Source organism: Thunnus thynnus, chromosome 5, assembly GCF_963924715.1.
Source record: "Thunnus thynnus chromosome 5, fThuThy2.1, whole genome shotgun sequence".
Taxonomy (NCBI): domain Eukaryota; kingdom Metazoa; phylum Chordata; class Actinopteri; order Scombriformes; family Scombridae; genus Thunnus; species Thunnus thynnus.
The window spans coordinates 12,218,171-12,238,400 of NC_089521.1; the positions used below are offsets into that span (position 1 = coordinate 12,218,171).

The 20,230-nt window shown below is 41.2% G+C and overlaps 1 protein-coding gene across 1 annotated transcript in view; it reads right to left on the minus strand.

The window, feature by feature from the left end:
- mrpl23 (mitochondrial ribosomal protein L23) overlaps window positions 1-19,908 on the minus strand; it is a 39,016-nt gene extending 19,108 nt beyond the window's left edge. Inside the window, exons 1-4 of the mRNA XM_067589282.1 lie at window positions 19,756-19,908; window positions 18,325-18,447; window positions 7,863-7,945; window positions 1,805-1,878 (exon numbers count right to left, since the gene is read on the minus strand). Coding sequence (XP_067445383.1) covers window positions 1,805-1,878; window positions 7,863-7,945; window positions 18,325-18,447; window positions 19,756-19,775 — 300 coding nt within the window. The 5' untranslated portion in view covers window positions 19,776-19,908. The remainder of the gene's footprint in view (window positions 1-1,804; window positions 1,879-7,862; window positions 7,946-18,324; window positions 18,448-19,755) is intronic.
- Between the last annotated feature and the right edge of the window lie 322 nt (window positions 19,909-20,230).

The window sequence follows — 20,230 nt, forward strand, 5'->3', positions numbered from 1 at the left end:
GTGTGAGCATCGACCCACAGAACACTCTCCCACATGTGGAGTCAATTAGGAACAATCTTGTTTTCTACCCACCGCTGCAAAAGAAAGGAGGGTTTTCTGGGGCTCTGTGTGTGAGTGTGTGTCTGTGTGTGTGTGTGTGTGTGTGTGAGTGTATGTGTTCGTACACAAGAGAGAGAGTGAGGTAGGAAAGGGAGTGAGAGAGCATGTTTTTCCGAAAACCTGCCAGAGAAATAGGCCGGATATTCGGTTTTATATCCAGCCATTTTAAGCACAAAAGGAGCCTGCATCTCAGCATTTCTGCCCACTGTTCAACGTCAAATGAGCACGACTTCAGAAAACCGCGACGTGATTGCGACTGCAGAGCGAATGACACTCAAGGAAAAACATCAATCCTCCGGGGCTCGGCGTGCACGAATGATGCACACATGTCACAGATGTGTATGTGCGCTGTTCTGCATCCTCACACCTATCATCTGGTGAGACAGAGCATCGGTTTTGACTCCGCCGGGAATTCCAGACGCACACAAAATCACAGGCCACTTCCTTGGTGTCAGACAAGAGGAAGCCTCCCCTTTAAAAGATTCATGGCTGCTTCAATTATGTATCCTCTTTCAAATTGTTGTGTTTAGACAATTTTCATTATTCATCTGTTTCAAGATTGATGGCTCCCAGTCCGGTGGGCGGCGCGGCGTAAACAAGCGTCTACACCACTGTTGAATTATCTGGGCAAGATCAAAACGGCAGGCACAAAACAAAGGCCCCTTGCTTTTCACGTCTGCATCAAAGGCGCATTAAAACAGTGACTTTTTTGACATTTTGGGGGGAGGTTTGTTTGATTTCAATGACTAACAGACTTCAAACATTGGCAAGATGTGCAGGGAATGGACCTTCCTGACCCAAAGCTCACCTCAAACACAGGTGTGAAGGCATCAGCTGTGATGCAATGAGGAAGTCTAGGCTGACACGCCACCATCGGGGAGTGTCACAGACATATGATTGCTCACATTCCCGCTACGGCACAACACACATGCAAAGAAAGGAGAGCTACACCAGATGATAACTATATCTCAATATTTCCTGTAATAAGTCTGGCATGTAACCAAAGATGACCTTTCACCCTCGGGCTCTACTAGAACCCAGACTGCCGCTTTCTCAAGAGCAGTCGGAGTGTGTGAATCACACAGGAGAGATATGCTGGGTAGGGCTGTGTAACGTGTGTGTGTGTGTGTGTGTCAGAGGCTGTCTCATGAGAGCATGGAATAACACTTGAAATGGCAGGTAAAAGGAACAGGGCTTGTATTTTTTTTAAGCATTTATGCACACTTGTGTTCATTTTTGTTGTGTGTCTGTTCCTACCTGTGTGTGTGTGAGTGTGTGTGTGTGTGTGTGTGTGAGAGAGAGAGAGTAAGAGTGAGTTTAAGAGCTCACCTTCAAAGGCCACCTGCCCCTCAGGGCTCTGTGGGGGAACATCAACTAACCCGTCTCACCTCCCTCACCCGGCGAGTCCCCCCCTTCAAATATAGCCGATGAAACAAAAGCCGAAGGCTCAAGGCCCCCAAAATGCCCTATCCTCCTGGGTGTTGTGTTTAATAATGCAGCCCCCACAACAACAAAAAAAACACAGTGGGCTGGGTGTTAGTAAGAGAGAGAACGTTATTGTGAAGAGGTCTCCACCTCCCACTGTGTACTGGACAGGAGTCAATGAGCTAATGCTATTCAAACAACACACTAACAAGAAAAGACTGGGAGTAGAAGGATGACTGTGTGTGTGTGTGTGTGTGTGCATGTGTGTGTGTCTTCTCACCAGCTGAACATAGGCTACTTTATAATCAGGCTGCTTAACCCTCTGGTTCAGGTGATTCCTCTTCTTGTTGGAGCCTGAGAAACAGAGAAACACAGAATGACAAAAGAACAGAAAATTTAAAAGTGCAAATTGTGAAAGTGAAAAAGCAGACAGTGGGACTGAGTGATGATGATGACATTTATGAATTTATGAATGTGATGAGAGTAGGGTTGGGCAATATGACAATATACTGTGAAGACAATGGAAATTTGTCAACTGGCAGACACTTTGCTGTACTGTTTCTAATGATGTAGCTCACTCTTAAAAATAGCCGTAGTGGGGCTTTCTGAGCAATGTTACACAAATCAGTGAGCGGGACTGTTTTAGTGTGTTTGCATGAATGAAATGTACCTCGGCAGGGATTGAAGTCACTGGATGAGACAAGTACAAACATTCCTGTTTGCTTTCTTTTTTATCTATAAACAATTATGATGATGTGTATATTGTTATTGTGATATAAAATTTCATATGCTGTGAAGATTTTATCAATATTGTCCACCCCTAGGTGACTGTCAGCAAAATTACTAAAGCACATCCTGATATCTACCCGCGCAGCCATTATCACATTATGTTTCATTCCTATCTGAACAACAGATATATTATCATAAATATTTGTCCATTTCCCTGTAGAACTGTGGAGTCTGCATTGTGTGTACGTGTAGTGAAGCAGAGCCTGATCTTGTTGACTATGGAAGGCAGGTTAACCTCTTCCCCAGCTGGAGATGATGATGACATCATCCTCTCTCTTGTCAGACCTCGCCAAATCTGGAAGACAAGGGACTTGGGGAGCTGCTGTGTGTGTGTGTGTGTGTGTGTGTGTGTGTGTGTGTGTGTGTGTGTGTGTGTGTGTGTGAAAGAGAGAAGGTGTGATTGTGTGAAGGCAGGCTAGGAGCTTCACATATATCAAAACGTACATTTACCTAAATGAGTGGCACCTCACACACGTATCGGAATCTTTAGTAATGGTACGACAAAAACTCTACTATCAATGATGTATAATGACCGGAGCATCAAACGGTTCTTCTCTGCTTACTCTAATCTCAATGAGACCCTGGTGGTCAAGTCAACAGGCCCTCTGAGTAACTTCCATTGCCATGGGAACGGTTTATGACATGAAAAACAAGGGAAACATTCCGCTGTAATGAGTCATTTGTGTGTATCTGTGTCTGTGTATGTGTGAGTGTGTGTGTGTCTGTGTGTGTGTGCGCGTGTCTATGTGTGTGTCTGGTACGTGTAGCTAGTAATCACTAGCCAGGCAGCCCACTGCTCAGGGAAAGCCCTGAGCAGGGTTGTAAAACACCCCACCTCCACGCCCCCCTGGCTAACTGGAGGCCCCTGTGTGGGTGGGAGACAGAGGTAACGAAGTGTGTGTGCTTCTCTCTCTCTCTCTCTCTCTCTCTCTCTCTCTGTATGTGTGTGTTTGTGATTAAATTGCTGAGGAAATCCACAGTGAAATGCTACAACCTTTGAAAGAGCAAGGTCAGACACTGACCTGTCTCCCCATAAACAATAAAACAGACACACATACACACACACACACACACACACACACACACACACACACACACACACTTGCACACCTTGAAAAGATACAAAGTGTGCTTCTCCTTATTCTCATAGTCCTTTCCTAACACATACAGACACACAGAGAGCTTTCATACAACACTCGCAAACGCAAGCACAATTTCTCCCACTTTGAGATTGCGGTTTGGCAGCTAGCTATCACGTTACAAATCCCAGGCCGGAGGGGTAACCATGGCAACTCCTTCCAAAATACCCCTGCTGCTCATGGAGGGAAGAAAGGGTCGTTTGCGGCCCCTCGCTCTCCTCTGCCTGTTCCCGTCTTTATGCTGCCAATGGAGTGGAACTCCTGACGTAGACAGGGATACCTTCTCTGACGCACCTCAGGATCACTGGGGCCCCCGAGACGCCCTCTCTTCTCTATCCCCCCTCTGTCCACCCGCTGCTCACTTCTTTCCTTCCACCCGCCCTCCCGAGGGGCTTTCCTTTTCCCCTAGCTTTTAATGACACAACCCCAATAAACAGCGTTAATGGGTACTCCACACTGTAGGCTAGGCTATGCTAGGCGCCTCTCTCCTCCCTCCCTCTCTCTCTCCATGTCTCCTTCCCAGTCTCTCCTCCAGAGGTAGAGGGGGCTCCTCGTGGCCCTTCAGGCGCAGCACAGTGGGGGCTTGTGCCTCTTCTCATAAGCCTGTCCCTCAGTGTCTCTCCCGCTTCAAGCAACTCACATGTCCTCTTTTTCTGTTCTTTCATGAACTTGCAAATTCCCAGACTTGTAGGGAGCCCCCAAAACAGCCCATGCAAACCCAAGCTGTTTCTTCCCCCCCAAAAAAAGCCAAGCAGATTATTAAGTCAATGATATAACACTGTTCTTGGCTCTAGGATCATCCTTGACAACGGGGCAGAATTTTGGGATTGGAGGTTTGGGATGTGTGTGGAGAGGATGGGGTACTTAGGGCCCTGAAGCTGCAAGTTTGTAAGTGAATAGTATGTGTTTGTGTGGAGGGAGCGTGGGGTGTCCTGGGACAGCTGGAGACTGGAGTGCTGCAGCAGCAGATTGTCAGATAAGCAGCTGTGTGTGTTAGGGGGAAAGGAGAGCCAGGCACGCTAACCACTACCGCAACTAGCCGCTGGAAAACACTCCCGCTGCTGCATGTCAATGGGAAGACCGTCTACATCGCAAGCTGAATTTGCTAATCGCCACTAACCACCACTGACAGTCTCCAAAACAAAATCAATTTCACTTTATGCTGCCTAAAACAAAAATCATCGTTCTGTGAATTCCAGACACCATAACCAAAATTTAATTCACAAACTGTCAGCTGATTAAAAAGGGTATTATGATGGATATGACCTTAAATATGACAATGGAAATAACATAAATATAATGTACAAGTTATTTTCTTTCTTTTTTTTTTTTTTTTTTTTTAAAGATTATTTTTTTGGCATTTTTGCCTTTATTGAATAAAGGATAGTGAAGTGGCAGACAGGAAACAGGGGGAGAGAGATGGGCACAACATGCAACAAAGGTCCCTGGCTGGAATTGAGCCAAGGACTAGTCTGACTCACAGGATGTGGACTGTGGGTATAAGCCTGCCATTGGCCGACCATTTCAGTCAGAATTCTCCTCCCCTTGCGCAATCTGCGTGTTACAGTTTTCAAAATCCCTGTCGCTACATGAAACAACAACGACAACCTCCAAGCTAGCAATCTATATGCTAAAAATGGCAAGTTCTGACAAAGCTAAAGTAAAGGCAGGTTTCACCTCTAGGGCACCGATGATCAAGTTATGTTAGTCTTTTTTTTTTTTTTTTTTAAATCAATGACAGTCGTATCACATAGTCGACATATGTCATTTACTGTTTTATGTGGCGTTTTCTTTTGAGATCCCTTCTGGGATTTAGCCATTTTAATGCCAGGGCTCGCCTCGCCACATGCAAATGTTCCACCAAAACAAGTTCCCTCCCGACTCTATTTTGCAAGGGCACCTTGCTGCATCCTGGGCTCAGCGCCGCCCAACACAATTGCGATTGGTTTAAAAAGATACAAACAAGCCAGAGCGTTTTTTTTGCCCCTACAGCAGAGTGATAATAGGTTCAGCCAGACCTTTTTCCAGTGCTGGCACAGCACTAAAACAAAGTGTGGAGATAGATCTGGCTATGCAAGACTAACCACGGACGTTGTGGTTATGTAGCATGCGCAGTAACCATTTGGCTACCAGGGCATTCTGTACAAGTTATTTTCATCTGGGCAAAAATATCAGGTATGTTTACACACCAACAACTCCTGTAATCTGTTAGACTGACTATGATTTGAATGACAGTCAATTTTGCTTCTTTTTTTTTAACATCCATCAAAAGGCTCTTGGAGACTGAATTTTATATTAAAAATAAAATTTAAAAATGTTTAATCAGATTTGTCCATAGAACAAAAATAATGGCAACTGCATTTAGCCATTTCTTGGTGAAATGATGGTCATTAACACTGAACATATAGATGGATGACAGAGAGGGGGGTTATGCTGCAGGAGTGGTTTGAGAAGTTTAATGCTTTAAAACCATTTTCATCTGTCATCATTGTAATCCATCTTTCTGGCTACAGATGGTGAATGTTTGATACTTCAAACAAGAATTTTAGGTGGAGATGGGGCTGAATGGATTGCTGCAACACTTATTTCCCTGTATATATTCAATATTGGACTGTAGTGATATATTGTACATAACTGTATACAATTGTTTAATAAATTTCAACACACTATAGTATTTATTTATTGCACGAACTTATAGTTATCAAAATGATATCTATATCCTTTACAGTGAGATATACATACACACATACACAGTGGAAGTTAAGATCTTATCATACTGACACCTTTTGAGTGTGTGTGTTTGTGTGCGTGCACGTGTACACCATTTGCTCAATTTACTCACGACAGCTGCAGTACTACTTTAGGATTTTAATTTGGCTGAAATGTTTTTTGGCTTGGTATTACATACAATGAATCAAGCGTTTTCCCCACTGCCTTCACACCCTCTCTCTCTCTCAACAGTTTGGACGGGCTCCATGTCTTTACATGGTGTATGTAATGTTCTTCAACCACTAGCTTTCCTTTACATAAGGTCTGTGACTCAGGCAGTACTGTGTGCATTGTAGTTTTTTTTTCTCTCTCTCTCTCTTCATGCTCATAGTGCACTGTCTGTGATGTGACTATTAAAATACTGTACATTCTATACCAGAAAAAAATGTATACCCAAATCATGGCAATAATGTCTACAGGTGTGACATTTGTACTCTTGGAGTGGAGTTCTCACTGTTGAGAGAATCTCAAAATTCAGATCTCTTTACAACTCCTGTGTGAGTATGTCTCAACATTTTAATAATATTAAAATGTTAAATAATAGATCTGCCTACAAGGATCTAAAAATTGGCAGCATGGATCACTATCAGCAATGAATCTAAACTGTTTAAAAAATGTTAGCGAAAGCTAGAAATTTTGGGATTTGAACCAAAACTAATACATGGACAGTCAGACCTGATCCAAATGGGCCCATGGATAATTAGACTCAATCCAAAATGCGGTCAAACTGACAAGACCCAAATACACATTGTTCTCTTGAGATGATGACACACTACATGATCTGATCTGATAGCAAGTTTACTTGGATCCATTCAGGTATAAGACATAATGACACATAAACCCAAGACCCACGCAATGCAATAGGATCCTACTTGACTCCATCAGACTGACTATAATTTGGTCACAGTTAATAGGACCCGAGTGGACGTGGGAAGACCTGCTAATTGAGTTGAGTTAGTGCTGCTAATAATTCTGATGATGTTTGTGGGGCTAGTGGAAATTGTATTATTGTCCAATAGGTATGTTAACCATCTATGGAGCCTGGGAGGTGTCACAGAGAGAAAAAAAAGGTAATTTGTGGGCACGATTTAATCATTTGTGCTGTGAAATAAATAATTCATGCTCTCAATTCAAAAATTTGTGCACACAAATGATTTTTTTGTGCTCTCGATTTAATATGTTATATATTTTGTCTTCTCACTTTTGGTGGCGAATGCCTTTAGCATGGCGCATTCAGTCAGCCAAAAGTTTGAGGAAGATGACAAGGAGGAAATTTATCAGGGTTGCCAATTCACTTTCAGGCAATGCCTCTTGACCTCTCTTTTGTGATTTTAGAGAGGTCTGTGTGTGGGCCTCTGCCAACTAAAGCCACGCAAAATGTTGCTTTTACACTCTCTATAATGTTTATGGACTGATCTCAGAGCTGGTATGTGGGAATAAAAAAGTAAAAAAATACACTAAATCTTGCACACCAATTACTTTTTTTTCTCCAGGTCACTTTCAGGGCTCAGTAACTCAACATATCAGTAAGTCTATAAGAAAAATAAATATTTTATGAGGTAGTTTCAACCACTCCAAGTTCTGTAAATTTAATAGCTCTCTGTACTGTATGTGCTTGCGCAAAGCACTGAAGACACTCACCAAACTGTATCCTGGTGCGGACTGTTCCCACAGGGACGTTATAGATCTTCTCCAGGTAGTTCTTTACGTCACACTTGGTCATTCTGTCCAGGCAAGTCCAGACCAGACAGAAGAGAGAAAACCACACCGATAGGGAGGGAGAAAGAGGGAAAGGAGAACAGGGGTTATGTAAGGTATCCAACATCAGTGTTCTCGGGGGTTAGGGAGTAATTTAAATGTGTGTGTATAAGTAATGGAGGGAGAGAAGACGTCTGTGGCGGCAATCCAGCACATATATGATTACATGCTGGATCACTGTCCATCAAATAACACCACATTCGTTTAACTGACACTGACATAGGAATGATACAGCCTATTTTCACACTGCATTCCCATAAACTTTGCAGTTAAATTGCCTACTATACCGGACAGGGCACTCCCCTATAAACACATATTCAGCTTATTCCCTGGACCATAAAGCGGAGAGAAGAGAAATGTGAGTGTCCAATTAGCCGTCTGCATGTATTGATCGCGCCTGGTGAAACCCTACACAGGAAGCGGGCCTGGCACCAACTGATCCGGTGGGCCAGCCCAGCTAAAGCTAGCCCACTGGGTAGCAATTGGAACGGATCGCTCCGACCAGAGGAAGAAAGGCTTTTAACTGCTAATCAATCTAGCCAATTGGATTAGCCTGGTAGAGAGCACTTCCCAAATGCGTCTGACAAAGTGCTTAATAGCGACGCTGTGGTCTGACATGAGTGCCTCGGATATGGCGTCTTATTATCACCTCATATGTTTCTTTGATAGAACGGGATAATGTAATATTCCCTTTATTCAGAGGAAATGGCACAATACCTTGAGCTGTTGTAACAATATTAGGTGAGGCAAACATTTGCATGAGAAAATCCCATCTGTAAACACAAAGACTCTTTGTAACTAAGAGTGATGTAATATATGTTTCCATGCTGTACAAACAATTGCCTTTTCCTCTATAATAGGCTAACTTTTGGCAAAGCTGACACTGATGTAGACCTAGAACACTTCCATGTGACCTGGTACGTTGTGTTTATCGAGAGAGGTAAGCTGCATTTACGATACTTGAGTAACTCTTTCCACATTTGATTCCATCATTACAGAACACTCAACAGTTTGATGTGGTGACTCTTGAGTATGATAGGGTTTTTCTACCAAACACCAACTTACGGTAGCTGCCTTTGAAAGAAGAAAGAACTAAGCACTCAGTGAGATCTTCCACTCTAAGCCAACACTGATCCAGGAACACTAGGGGTGTTAGGGTGTGAACAAACTTGTTAAGGTCTCTTTGGGGCTATTCGTCTCCTTTTACCCAGTTGAGAAAAGAGAGATGTGTTTCCTAAGATGTGGCACGCAGATGCGCCTTTCTGCTCCATTTGCACCCATTCCCCCCCCCATAAGCCCCGTCTCACAGTGTATGTGCCAGAGGGCAGTGAAGCAGAGCGAAGTGACCAGGGGTACTTGAGATCAAGAGAGGAAGAAAGAGAGAGTGATTGCACTGAGAGACGGGTTTTCCTAGAAAGCAGGGGCGGGGAACTGGAAGAGAGGAAAGTAGCTTGGGGACTGCGAGGTCTCCTCTGGATCATTAGCAGAGGGAACACTGATCCTGATTAATGAGGAGAACATTTTCTAAACCCCTGCTGCCTTTACCACTCCAATTATCCAGCTACCACAAACATAGAGATAGGATATATGAAGTATGCGCAAGCACAGTCATGTCTGTTACTCTGCAAAAGATGCCCATGGATGTAACTGAGAACCTAATAATAAATCATTTATCAATAAGAGTAACACATGATATGGAAAACATAAAAAATAAGCATATATATATATATATATACACACACACACATTTGAATATTCTACTTACATTTTTATAGACATTCTATGAATACATCTACAAACTCAAAAATACTGTACTCTAGATTTACAGAGGTTACATTAGATAGTGGTTTTCTCTCTAACCTGAGTCAATACATAATTCTCATCTCAGCTTCAAACTGGAATCCAGTCTTAGAGAAAGCCTTGGGCAGAAAGCTGAGGAGAAAATGTCAAGCTAAGCGTGTACATAAACAAGGCTAAACTTAGACAAAGGGCGTGGTGTCTCCAATAGTGATGCAGGCAGCATCTGATCATCCCAGTATAAACACCCATCTGACTCTGCAAGCTAACCTTTCACACTTCTGCCTCTCAAGAAGAATGAAAACCTGTCTCCAGCAACTGCCAAGGCTAAAGGCATCGTTCCTCAGCAACTGGTATATATTTATACGCAGAAACACATGCTACAAAGATTCCTCGCCCAAGATGATGAAAGAACTCCAAACACAAAACCTAGAAGGGCATCAGATGACGCAGACCATGGATTAGGTTCAATTATGTCCCGTTGTTGCCAAGCAGGTTAAAAAACAGGCACGCTGGCATCGTTGTCAGTGAACCTTGAAAACAACAATTTAAAAGTTATATTGTTCTGCATTGTTCAAGGGGAAGTGCAGAATGGAGACAGAACATGTAAATTTGATATCAAGTGGTGCTTAGAAACAGGTCCCTGAATGGATGAAGGCATTGGATGAAGAAACAAGGTAACCTTGATGTCTTTGTTTTGCTCCGCTGTGACATTGTTGTTTATTTGTATAGTAGATAGTAAATAGTAGTACATAGTAAATTCGTCAATCTGCAGATTAACACACACACCTCTGTTGGCTGCTCTCAAATGTAATCCCTCAACTGCAATGAAACTACTCTTATTCTAAAATGAGGACTAACTCACACTGAGCCAAGGAGATTGTGAGTATCACTTCCAGTAGTTTAAATCCATTTACACCTGTGCTCCGACAGCATATGAATAAAGTAGGTGAAAGGGCACAGTCAGAAAAGTGCAAGACAGGACAGAGGCAGCTTTGACTGTGTTTGACAATAAAGACAGTGAATATATTCTGCTCAGAGATTACTGCCTGCCACATGTCTATTAATATGCCAGTGCTAAAAGAACATTTTCCAGGTGACTGGGTGGTGCCTTGATTGTACATAAAGGATTTTAGGTTTGGCAGATCTAGCTGAATTATGTTTCTAGGTGCTGAAAACCCTAATTTAACTTAGTGGTTTTAGATGAGGACCTCTGTCTTATCATTCCCCCTCTGTTTCTCCATGTTTCCTGTCTATCTCGACAGCTAACTATCAAATAAAGGCAAAAATCCCAAAAAATAGTCTTGAAAAAGTTCAGCAACCAGGACTCTTACGGTATTTAAGCTGTAATATGTAACTATTCTGCATTAAAATGTCTAAAAACAACTAGACCTATGTTATATATTTTGTTCAGTTGTGTACTTACATTACCCAAATATTTCCAACAATTTTCAAACCTAGAGAAATCTGTAATTTTAATCAAGGTAATGGTCCGTTTCATTTGGTCACCTGTCAAAGGCGTCATGCCCCCACCACCACAGAGTATATGTGCACAAGATGATGATCATCTTGTGTGCATACATTGGCGTTGTGGCTGTTTGCCACAATGGTGTCTACCAAAGAGTATACCCACACAAGATAATATGTCAGCTTTGTGATTGTCCACCAGGCACTCTTGCAGAGAAACGTCTCAGGAGACTGCAGAGAAGACCTCTGCAGCTAATTCGGCTCCCAGTAAAAACCTCATGAATGATGAACACTGAAGAAATCCTGACCAGGAGAAGCTAACTGCAATGATGGCAATGGTGGTTGTTTAACAATGAAGACAAAAACTCTCATGATCCCATGCTACTTCACAACGTCTAACTCCTTTTGTTATTGTTTCGGTTGATAGACCCCTAGCGGCAGAATTTACATGTTGTGCATTTAAAAAGTCCCAAACAGAGTTTAAACAACAAGAAGCAGGATTCAATAAGTTTTACATACTTTTTACATTTCGACTTATCCGTCTCCCAAACATTTGAATCAATAGATATGGACAAAATAACAGTAAGACCTTTCCCTATTTTGTGATTAGACACATACATTTTAATATAAAGATGAATAATTGAAGTACTGACTATAAACATTCTTATAGTATGACACTGTACTGCTTAAAACTAAAAAGATGAATATTAAGAGCAAAATTAAATATGCACTGCTTTCAATGGGATAAATCATTCTTTAATGAAGAAATTAAGACACATAAAATCTCTATGTATGCAGACGACTCAACAATATTTATGACAGCATCCACAACTCATCAAATGCTTTATAAAGATAGTTGCAGTTGGTGGTAGAATGGGTTGTAAATAATAAAATACTTTTTTTTTGCTCCTGAAATTAAATGTATTGAGTTTGAGTCAACTGAGCACAAAGCCTTTACTGACGCTGTATGCTGAAATTGAGAGATAACTTTTAGAAAATCCAATAGAAATGTGTTATGGACTAAATTGATTTAAAAAAATATGTGTAACATGAGAAGAGGTCTGTCAGTTGTCAGGAGATGTTGGTGCCAACAAATACCATCAAACAAGCTGTTTATGTATCAGTCCTATCCCATCTTGATTACTGCTCAGTCCAGCACTTGCGTGACGCACATAAAGAAGTTGAAGGTAGCTAAAGCTATATATTGTGCACTTACTTCGACGTGCAGAACAATAATTGTTGAACGCGAGTTCCACCCGGAACGTTGTGGCAGCACACCACTTAGCTGTAGCATGCTAGCACGCTTGAGAAACAGTTTAGAGAGGAGGAAACAATCTAAATATCAAATCATTGGCCACAAATTATTGGTCACATTTCTAAATAACAAAAGGCATAGGGTTTCTACCAATAATTAAATATAAATAAATCGGATTTTGCCAATTTCAAGATGTCAGAAACAATGCATCGCAAGTTCATCCCAAATTGTATCTAGTGCACACTTTTTTTTTCTTTAATCAGGGCAATTGCATTTTGAACATTTATGCCAGTGAACTGATACAAAACGGTAAATCTTCCCATCCCTAACTGGTATTATACAAGTGTGTATGTATGAGCATATTAGTGCTTGAAGTTGTACTCAGTGTATTGCTGACACCTGCAGGCTTAACTCATAACAACCTATTTTCACAGGGAAAATGTAGACCGGTTTACTGGATATAACTACAAATAGCTGGTTTAGCAGTGGGAAAGTGGGCAATTTAATGAATGTTATGTGAAAAACTATTTTCATCTGGCAGTTTAGTTTTATCTTCGGACACGATTCATAGTCATCATGGTGAGTCATGTTTCAAAAATGGTGTGTGTACTCCACTGTGTAAACTGAATGCCATGCCACAGTCATTGTAAATTTGTAATAGCTATAACAACATTTGATCCAAAAAATGGTGACTGTTACTGTTGTCATATCCTTGTTTTAAGATGAATATTACTTTGTGTAGGAATGATTCAGTGACCATCATCCTTCTTGTGGTTACCATGAATCCTCCTTGGAAAGGTTGCTTGTTTTAGCAACTTGACTTGGCAAACCACTGGAAGGCTTTTAATGTGGCTCCCTGTTTGATAGAAACTGGGCTGCATCTACATTTGGGCTTTTTATGGTGCCTTTCTGGTTGGCAGATCAACTTTAAGAATTACAAGGGAATGGAAAAGAAGAGGATGCAGCCACACATAGAGGTGATGTAGAGTTGCAGACGACAGGCGCTTACTGCAGTTTGGATGAACCTCAAACCTTCAACACATCATCAGAAACTATCTGGCCTCTTTTTACTCTATTCAAGTTCCCTTACAAAAATGGTGACTGCCAAACCCCTATTAAAGCTGACACATGTTAATTTGTTAATTTGTTGACGGGATTAGCTGTCTGAATTGTTCTTGCACCAGCTGCAAATACTGGAAAATTATGTAACGTTACAAGTGGAAAATATCATGATGACTGATGCCAAACACAGGAAATATGCATTAGCAAAGAGGAACAGCGGACTGACTGAAAGACAAGAAACACTACAAGCTGCGGTCTCAAAAGAGCAGGAGCATTCCTCAATACAAAAAGACAACTGGAATGTCCCTCTGAAATGTAATGTGTGTTGGCTCTCAGACTTTATTTTACGTGTAACCTTTATTAACACACCGTAGGGTAAACATCCAAGGTACACCAAACAGTCCATACACACACACACACACACACATGTCCACAACATCAAAGTACATTGTGTCAGAGCGGCTTAGTGGTGAGAATGAAACAGGAGAGTTGTTTTCTGCGCAGATGAAAGGCAAAAGAAAGCCGCTCCTCATTGTCAGCCTGCCCCATTGTCAGGTTTGGGTCGAGATACGCACACTCGCTATCTTAACCCTCCCATCTACACAGACAATACATACACAGAAGTTGCTCAATACTAAGTATCAAGATCATAATAGCAGACTTTGTTTAGAGGGAAAGCCATTGAGGAACCTGAGACTTAGGGAGAGAAAAGACAGTTGAGAAGTTGAGAATATAAGAGCAGCATGTGAAGGATTAGATTTATTGTTCGGGTTTTGGTCTGACAATAGAACAGAAATAGATCAAAGAACAGGTCAGCAGGAGTCACTAAACTCCTTACAGAAAGACAGTTCAGTAAAGACTCGACAGTTAGTTACACTCCTCGACCCGCTCACTAAATGACTTCCTATGACAATATACTGAGGTTAATTAGCGTGAAAAATGACCTGGTTTCCAACTTGAGCCATGTGTTTATGAAGTGGAGCAGGCGAACAGAACCAGGGTGATTACCATGATGATCATAACAATGTTTGATCCAATAGGTATTGTGCAGTTGTTGGAGTGGAAAGACCATGTGAGCTGCTGTGCAGCAGGGTCAGTTTGCTCAAGTCAGATTACAGTGAGAAACCACAGCATGGTCTGGTTTCATAGTTATTAAACAGAATAGTAGCATGAAATGTGACTGAGTAGTAGACCGAACACAACATTCAGCGTTGTGTTTCTTTCTTTGTGTGTGTCAGCGCTGGCCTCTAGCCATGCCAGCTGAGGCACAAGAGGTGTGTGTGTGGGTGGAAACCTAGAAATATGATGATGTTCCTTCTAGAGCAAAGAGGAAATACTAACATAGCACAAAAGGTTTGAGAACAATCAAAAAGACAAACAAATACTTCCCTCTAGCAGGTAGAAAAAGAACTACGAGAGAACGCAGCCCAGGTGTCTTAAACAACAATTGCCAAAGAGGGATTGGTTTTGGACGCGTTGCAAAGCGTTCGAGAAAAGCACAATAAACAGCAGAGTCCAGGGTGGGACAGAAGCAGAGGGAAAGACATGCACAGAAGATAGAAAGTGAGTAATACTGAGAATAAGCAAGAAAAGTAGGAAAAAAGCAAAAACAAGACAGACAACCGCGCATATCTAGCTCCCAGGTGCCTTTGAGACAAAGGCCACCTTGTGTTATTGCTCTGAGAACACCAACATTACTACTTCTCATTAACAGCTGCTCTGCACTACAACAGCTTATCAACACTAACACCGCCTACCCCAAGAGTCATAACTACAACAGCTTTCACTGCCGTAATGACTCAGACACATCAATAAGCTGGGAGTGGGAGTAATTTTTGGTTTGTGTCACTGTCTCTCCATGTGTGTCCATTTACTACATTGTGTACATGAAAAGTAAAAAAAAAACAGTGTATTAAGCACACAGTGAGGCCCCAGCAGCATATCCATCAGCCATGCACCTCTCCCAGGCATCCAAGACTGCAAGAAAAAAAAAACCCTTACACACCCTTATAAACACACACGCACCCTGCACTTACCCACTTTTGTGCATATATACACAAGACACACACGAGACTCACAAACTGACTCACTCACACTGACAAGCGTGCACACAGACACACACACACAATTACATAAGCACCCTAGGAGTTTGGCAGAGAAGAAGCAAGAATCAGAGTGGGAGGCCAGGCACCTGGATGAACAGATTATGGTCTAAACCCCACCAGAGACACACAGATGATCTGCCTCAAACTTCAGTTTTTCTCCCCAGTGTGGGCTCTGGGCCTCTCATCGCCTGAGGAGCACTGCTAACCTCAGTGACCTTGGCTCGCGGAGGTAGTCAAAATCAGCTCATCACTACCGAGGGCTGACTGGTGAGAACCTCCTGGTGCGTTTTATGACATAATACCTATTGTCCAAACCAACCAATTTCACTAGTCATAAGACAAAAAAACAACATATAGCAAGGGAGTGTGGGAAATTAGGAGGCAGTAAAGTGATGTTATATATAGCATACTCAAGTGGACACGGGTTTTGGAGAACAATCAAGAACATTTTGTTTCATTCATTGAGCAGATATTAATATTGGCTCCTGAATGTGAATAAAGTTTGATGTCTGGCAGTCTATAACATGGCTGAAACCTCCACTACGGTGCCAAAGAAGTACGATTTTGACTTCACCTCCTACCCCACTGCCAGTGTAAGCCTTTCACAAATCATCATTGCAACTGAGCTCTCTAGAGACCGCCATAAGGCGCTAAGAACTGTTGGAGACTAAAGTCTCCAAGTTCTGTTCTTGAGGTTGTCACACCACCTTGTGGCCAAGATGCACATAGCAGATTACTGGTCCAGCACAGACTGCTACAGCGCCAGTAAAAACGATTGCAGTAAAATGATTGCAGCTTAAAACGTGAAACATATGTTCATTATATAATAGGGCTGAATGACAGTAAAATATTAAAATACATGACACTAAAATATATATGGCTATGGTCTAACAATAGTAAAAAGCTAAAATATCTTTAATGCCAAATAAAATAACTGATTGTGTAGTCTTATACTAGTAAACGTGTTTTGCATTTGTGCTGATGTAAGGCTACCAATTCACAGTTGGAAGAATTCAAAGGCTTAAAACAATGAAGAGCTGCATTTGTGGGCAGTGGCAGTTTTAGAAAAATATATGTATAACAAAAAGAGATATTGCAACAAAGAAACTATTAATTAAATTGTACTTTAACTTTAAATTGCATCCGATCAGATTTTACATCTGTAATGCTTAATAATAACACGTTAGAAATGTCTGGTCTGAAAAACTGATGTTGACCATTAATGATAGGGGTCAGTAGATGCAGAGTTCACTTTTTAAAACTCTTCACACAGTTCTCTTTATCTACATGCAGCTCAGCACAACCAGAACACTTGATACACATTTCAGGATCAACTCTTGTACCACAACACTGACAACATTTGTCTCCTAATGAAAAAAAATAACTAGAAAAACACAATTACCTACAAAAAACCCTTAAAACTGGTAGCACTACAATATTGATCACCATTTTGATTTTGATAAACCAAGAATCGACAAAAATTGGCCCTTCTTTTCTGCATGGATTGTGCTACAGTATGTTACAGAAATAAATAAAATGCTGCAATATGCTTCAGTAGGTTTTATTTTCCTAAAATATAGTGATTCCAGTAATGCAGTACAGAACAAATGTGTATATATTCACTATATTCATTCAACAATTTTCAATCACAGAAACCTCATCATTTACACCTCTCATCTGTAAACAAATCATTATTTTACTTCACTTGTGTTACAAAGACATTCACAATAGTAGGAAAGGCTTCTGGTTTTCAGTCTAATAACCATCTGGTCTTCATTTAGGTTTTCCCATTCATGGAAAAATGTCCATCTATCTATCAACATCTATCATCTCTGTGTAGGTAGGTGTCAAAAGTGGGCATCAGTTTTTCATCTTTTCTGTAAAGAAATATTGCTAAACTTCGAGGGTCAGTTCCATTCAGCACAGAGACACATTAGCCACAGAGAGTATGTGGTGGCACTGTATGTAGTTCAATCCATCTACCTGAAGATGGTGTAATAATCTCGGGAAATGGATATATTGACCTACATACTGCCTACATCACATAAATTTTGACCTCTCAAAGCATCTGCACCCAAAAAAAATGAAATGACTGAAACATACATAATATCATTCAAACCCATTACAGCTCTCTCTATCCACTCAGTCTCTGTATGCTTTAAACATATTGTGAGCAGCTTTCTATTGCTGCTATTTTTACTGCTTGTCTCTATTTAGTATCATTGCAAATTGTATACCTTGAGGGTCTGGACTACAGGTTGGACAAAACAAGCAATGCGAGGACATCACATTGGCCTCTGGGAAATGTGATATATATTTTTTACTATTTTCCTGACATTTTACAGACAAAATGACTAACCAATGAATCAAAAAATTAGGAGACGAGGCATCCACCTGTAAGCTATTAAAAACAATGTTTTAAATGGCATGCATTGCCAACAAAAAGCACATTTGTGGTATTGCCACTACTGCCTGAAATTACTTCTAAACAGGAACCAGCTCTCGACTGTCATTCCCAATAGCAGTCCTTTTAATTGATATACTACATGCCCTGACCACTAATTGTCTGGGGTTAAATAACTGCAAGGTATTCAGCCTTTTGGTTTCCTCTAATGTGTCTCTAAATGACAACAGGGAAGATCTGTAAGCAGAGACTTACACCATCGGGATGCGAAACTGGACAGTGTCCGGAGGCTGCTCTTTTCCCGGCCTCACCAGAGTCAGGAACCAGTTGGGTCTGAAGATCCTCAGCTGAGGGTTCCCCAACTGGTAGAGAGGATATCTGAGAATAGGAAAAGAGGCAGACTCTCAAGATCTACAGTATCATTCCCATACATCCTGTTTCATTTCCTACAATCACACTAATAACTGCAAAGACATTATTTTTAAATGATATGTTTGAAAAGAGAGCTGTTTAATGAAAAGCCACAGAATGTGACCACTGTTTGCTATGTGCCATCCAAACCACACAAATCACACTCTGTGCTGTGCCTTGATATGACGCCTGCTCTTCCAGCTGTGTGGAAATATCTGGCTCTTTAGCTGCTTAATTCTCCACTATGTTCACCAGCTGTTTGCTATCTTTGTCTGTCTGCTGCTTGGTGCCGGGCAGGAAGTGTGCAGTGGGTTTATTAGAGCGTTTTCTCTGAAAACAACTGGAGCCTTATGACATCTCTTACAGCTCACTTGAATGTATATGATGTTATGCTTAAAATGTTTTGGTAATCATATGAAAGAGATTCAAAATCTTAAGAAAAAATGGCATTAAGTTTCTTTGAGGGCATCACAAAGGTGCTGGGTCACTCCTGGACAGTGGAGAAATAGCTAAACCTAGCTAAGGATATCTGATGTCTCTACTACAGCACTGAGGGTTGAGGGTTAAAGCCCCCTCTAAGTATATTTTACTGATAAAACGTATGTACTTTTACTTAAATAGGATTTTTATGCAGGACTTTAACTTGTAATGGAGTATTTTTACATTTCTGTATTGGTAGCTTTACTTAAGTAAAAGATCTGAATACTTCTTCCACCACTGTTTATCCCAAAAACTTTAAGATTTTGCAAAAGGGAACAGCCATTGACAACATACATACAGGTTGCAAACGCTTCTGGAAAATCTAATAACACTGAAATCAAACACGACTGAATTTGTTGTGACTGTGTTGCTGTGAAGAACTATGACTTCCCAAACCGTTTTTCATTCATAAACCGCTGCACCGACCTGTTTGTCATGGTAACCTGCACGACACTGCTTGTTAACAGCAGGATGTTTTTAGCATACCTGGCTAATGCTGGCTACAGTCTTGCTGGGTAACGTTAGCGTTATTTGAGAGACACAGTGAGCACATAAATCACAAATTTAAAAAAAAACGCTCCGACAATGTGTAATGTAATGTAAATAAAAACCGTGTGTGCTAATAGCTACATTCAGACATACAGCACATCACAACTGGAAGGACTGAGAGATGCTAACTTTAGCTGGGATGCTAACTGCTAGATGAGGTGATTAACGGAGGTTTAATCGGTAAATGAGTAGCCCTTGCGCTTGTTTACGCCTGAAATAGTAACATTTTTAAAAAATGGCACTTACAGTAGTCTTGTTACTGGCATCGCTGGTACTGCCTGTGGTGAAACATAAGCTGCCAGCTAGTTGTATTTGTAGTCTTTTCAAGGTTGTCAAATGCTACACGTGCAGGGATGTATTTCCGGGAACAATCCCACTGCGCAGGCGCACTGGATTACGTCTATGTCCTTGAAGAGAAGTTACAAGTTTGCAGCTTGGGAATGAATGGTCCCCAAGTTAAAATAAGGACTCAGTGTGCACTGTGTGTATATTATATCTGAGTTTTATTTATCTTAAATCCAGAGAAAATATTGCTTGCTTGCACTACACCAGGTCAAGGAAGTATATGTTAAAAACATGTTTTCCATTTGGAACAGCTGTTATAATCTCCTCCTTGGATAACAACAAATAGAGCTCACATTGTCTTTAAGAATGGGCTTCCATTTTGTGAATGTTATAGCTGCAAGAATTTTCTCAGGGCGCATACAAATGAGACAGCAGC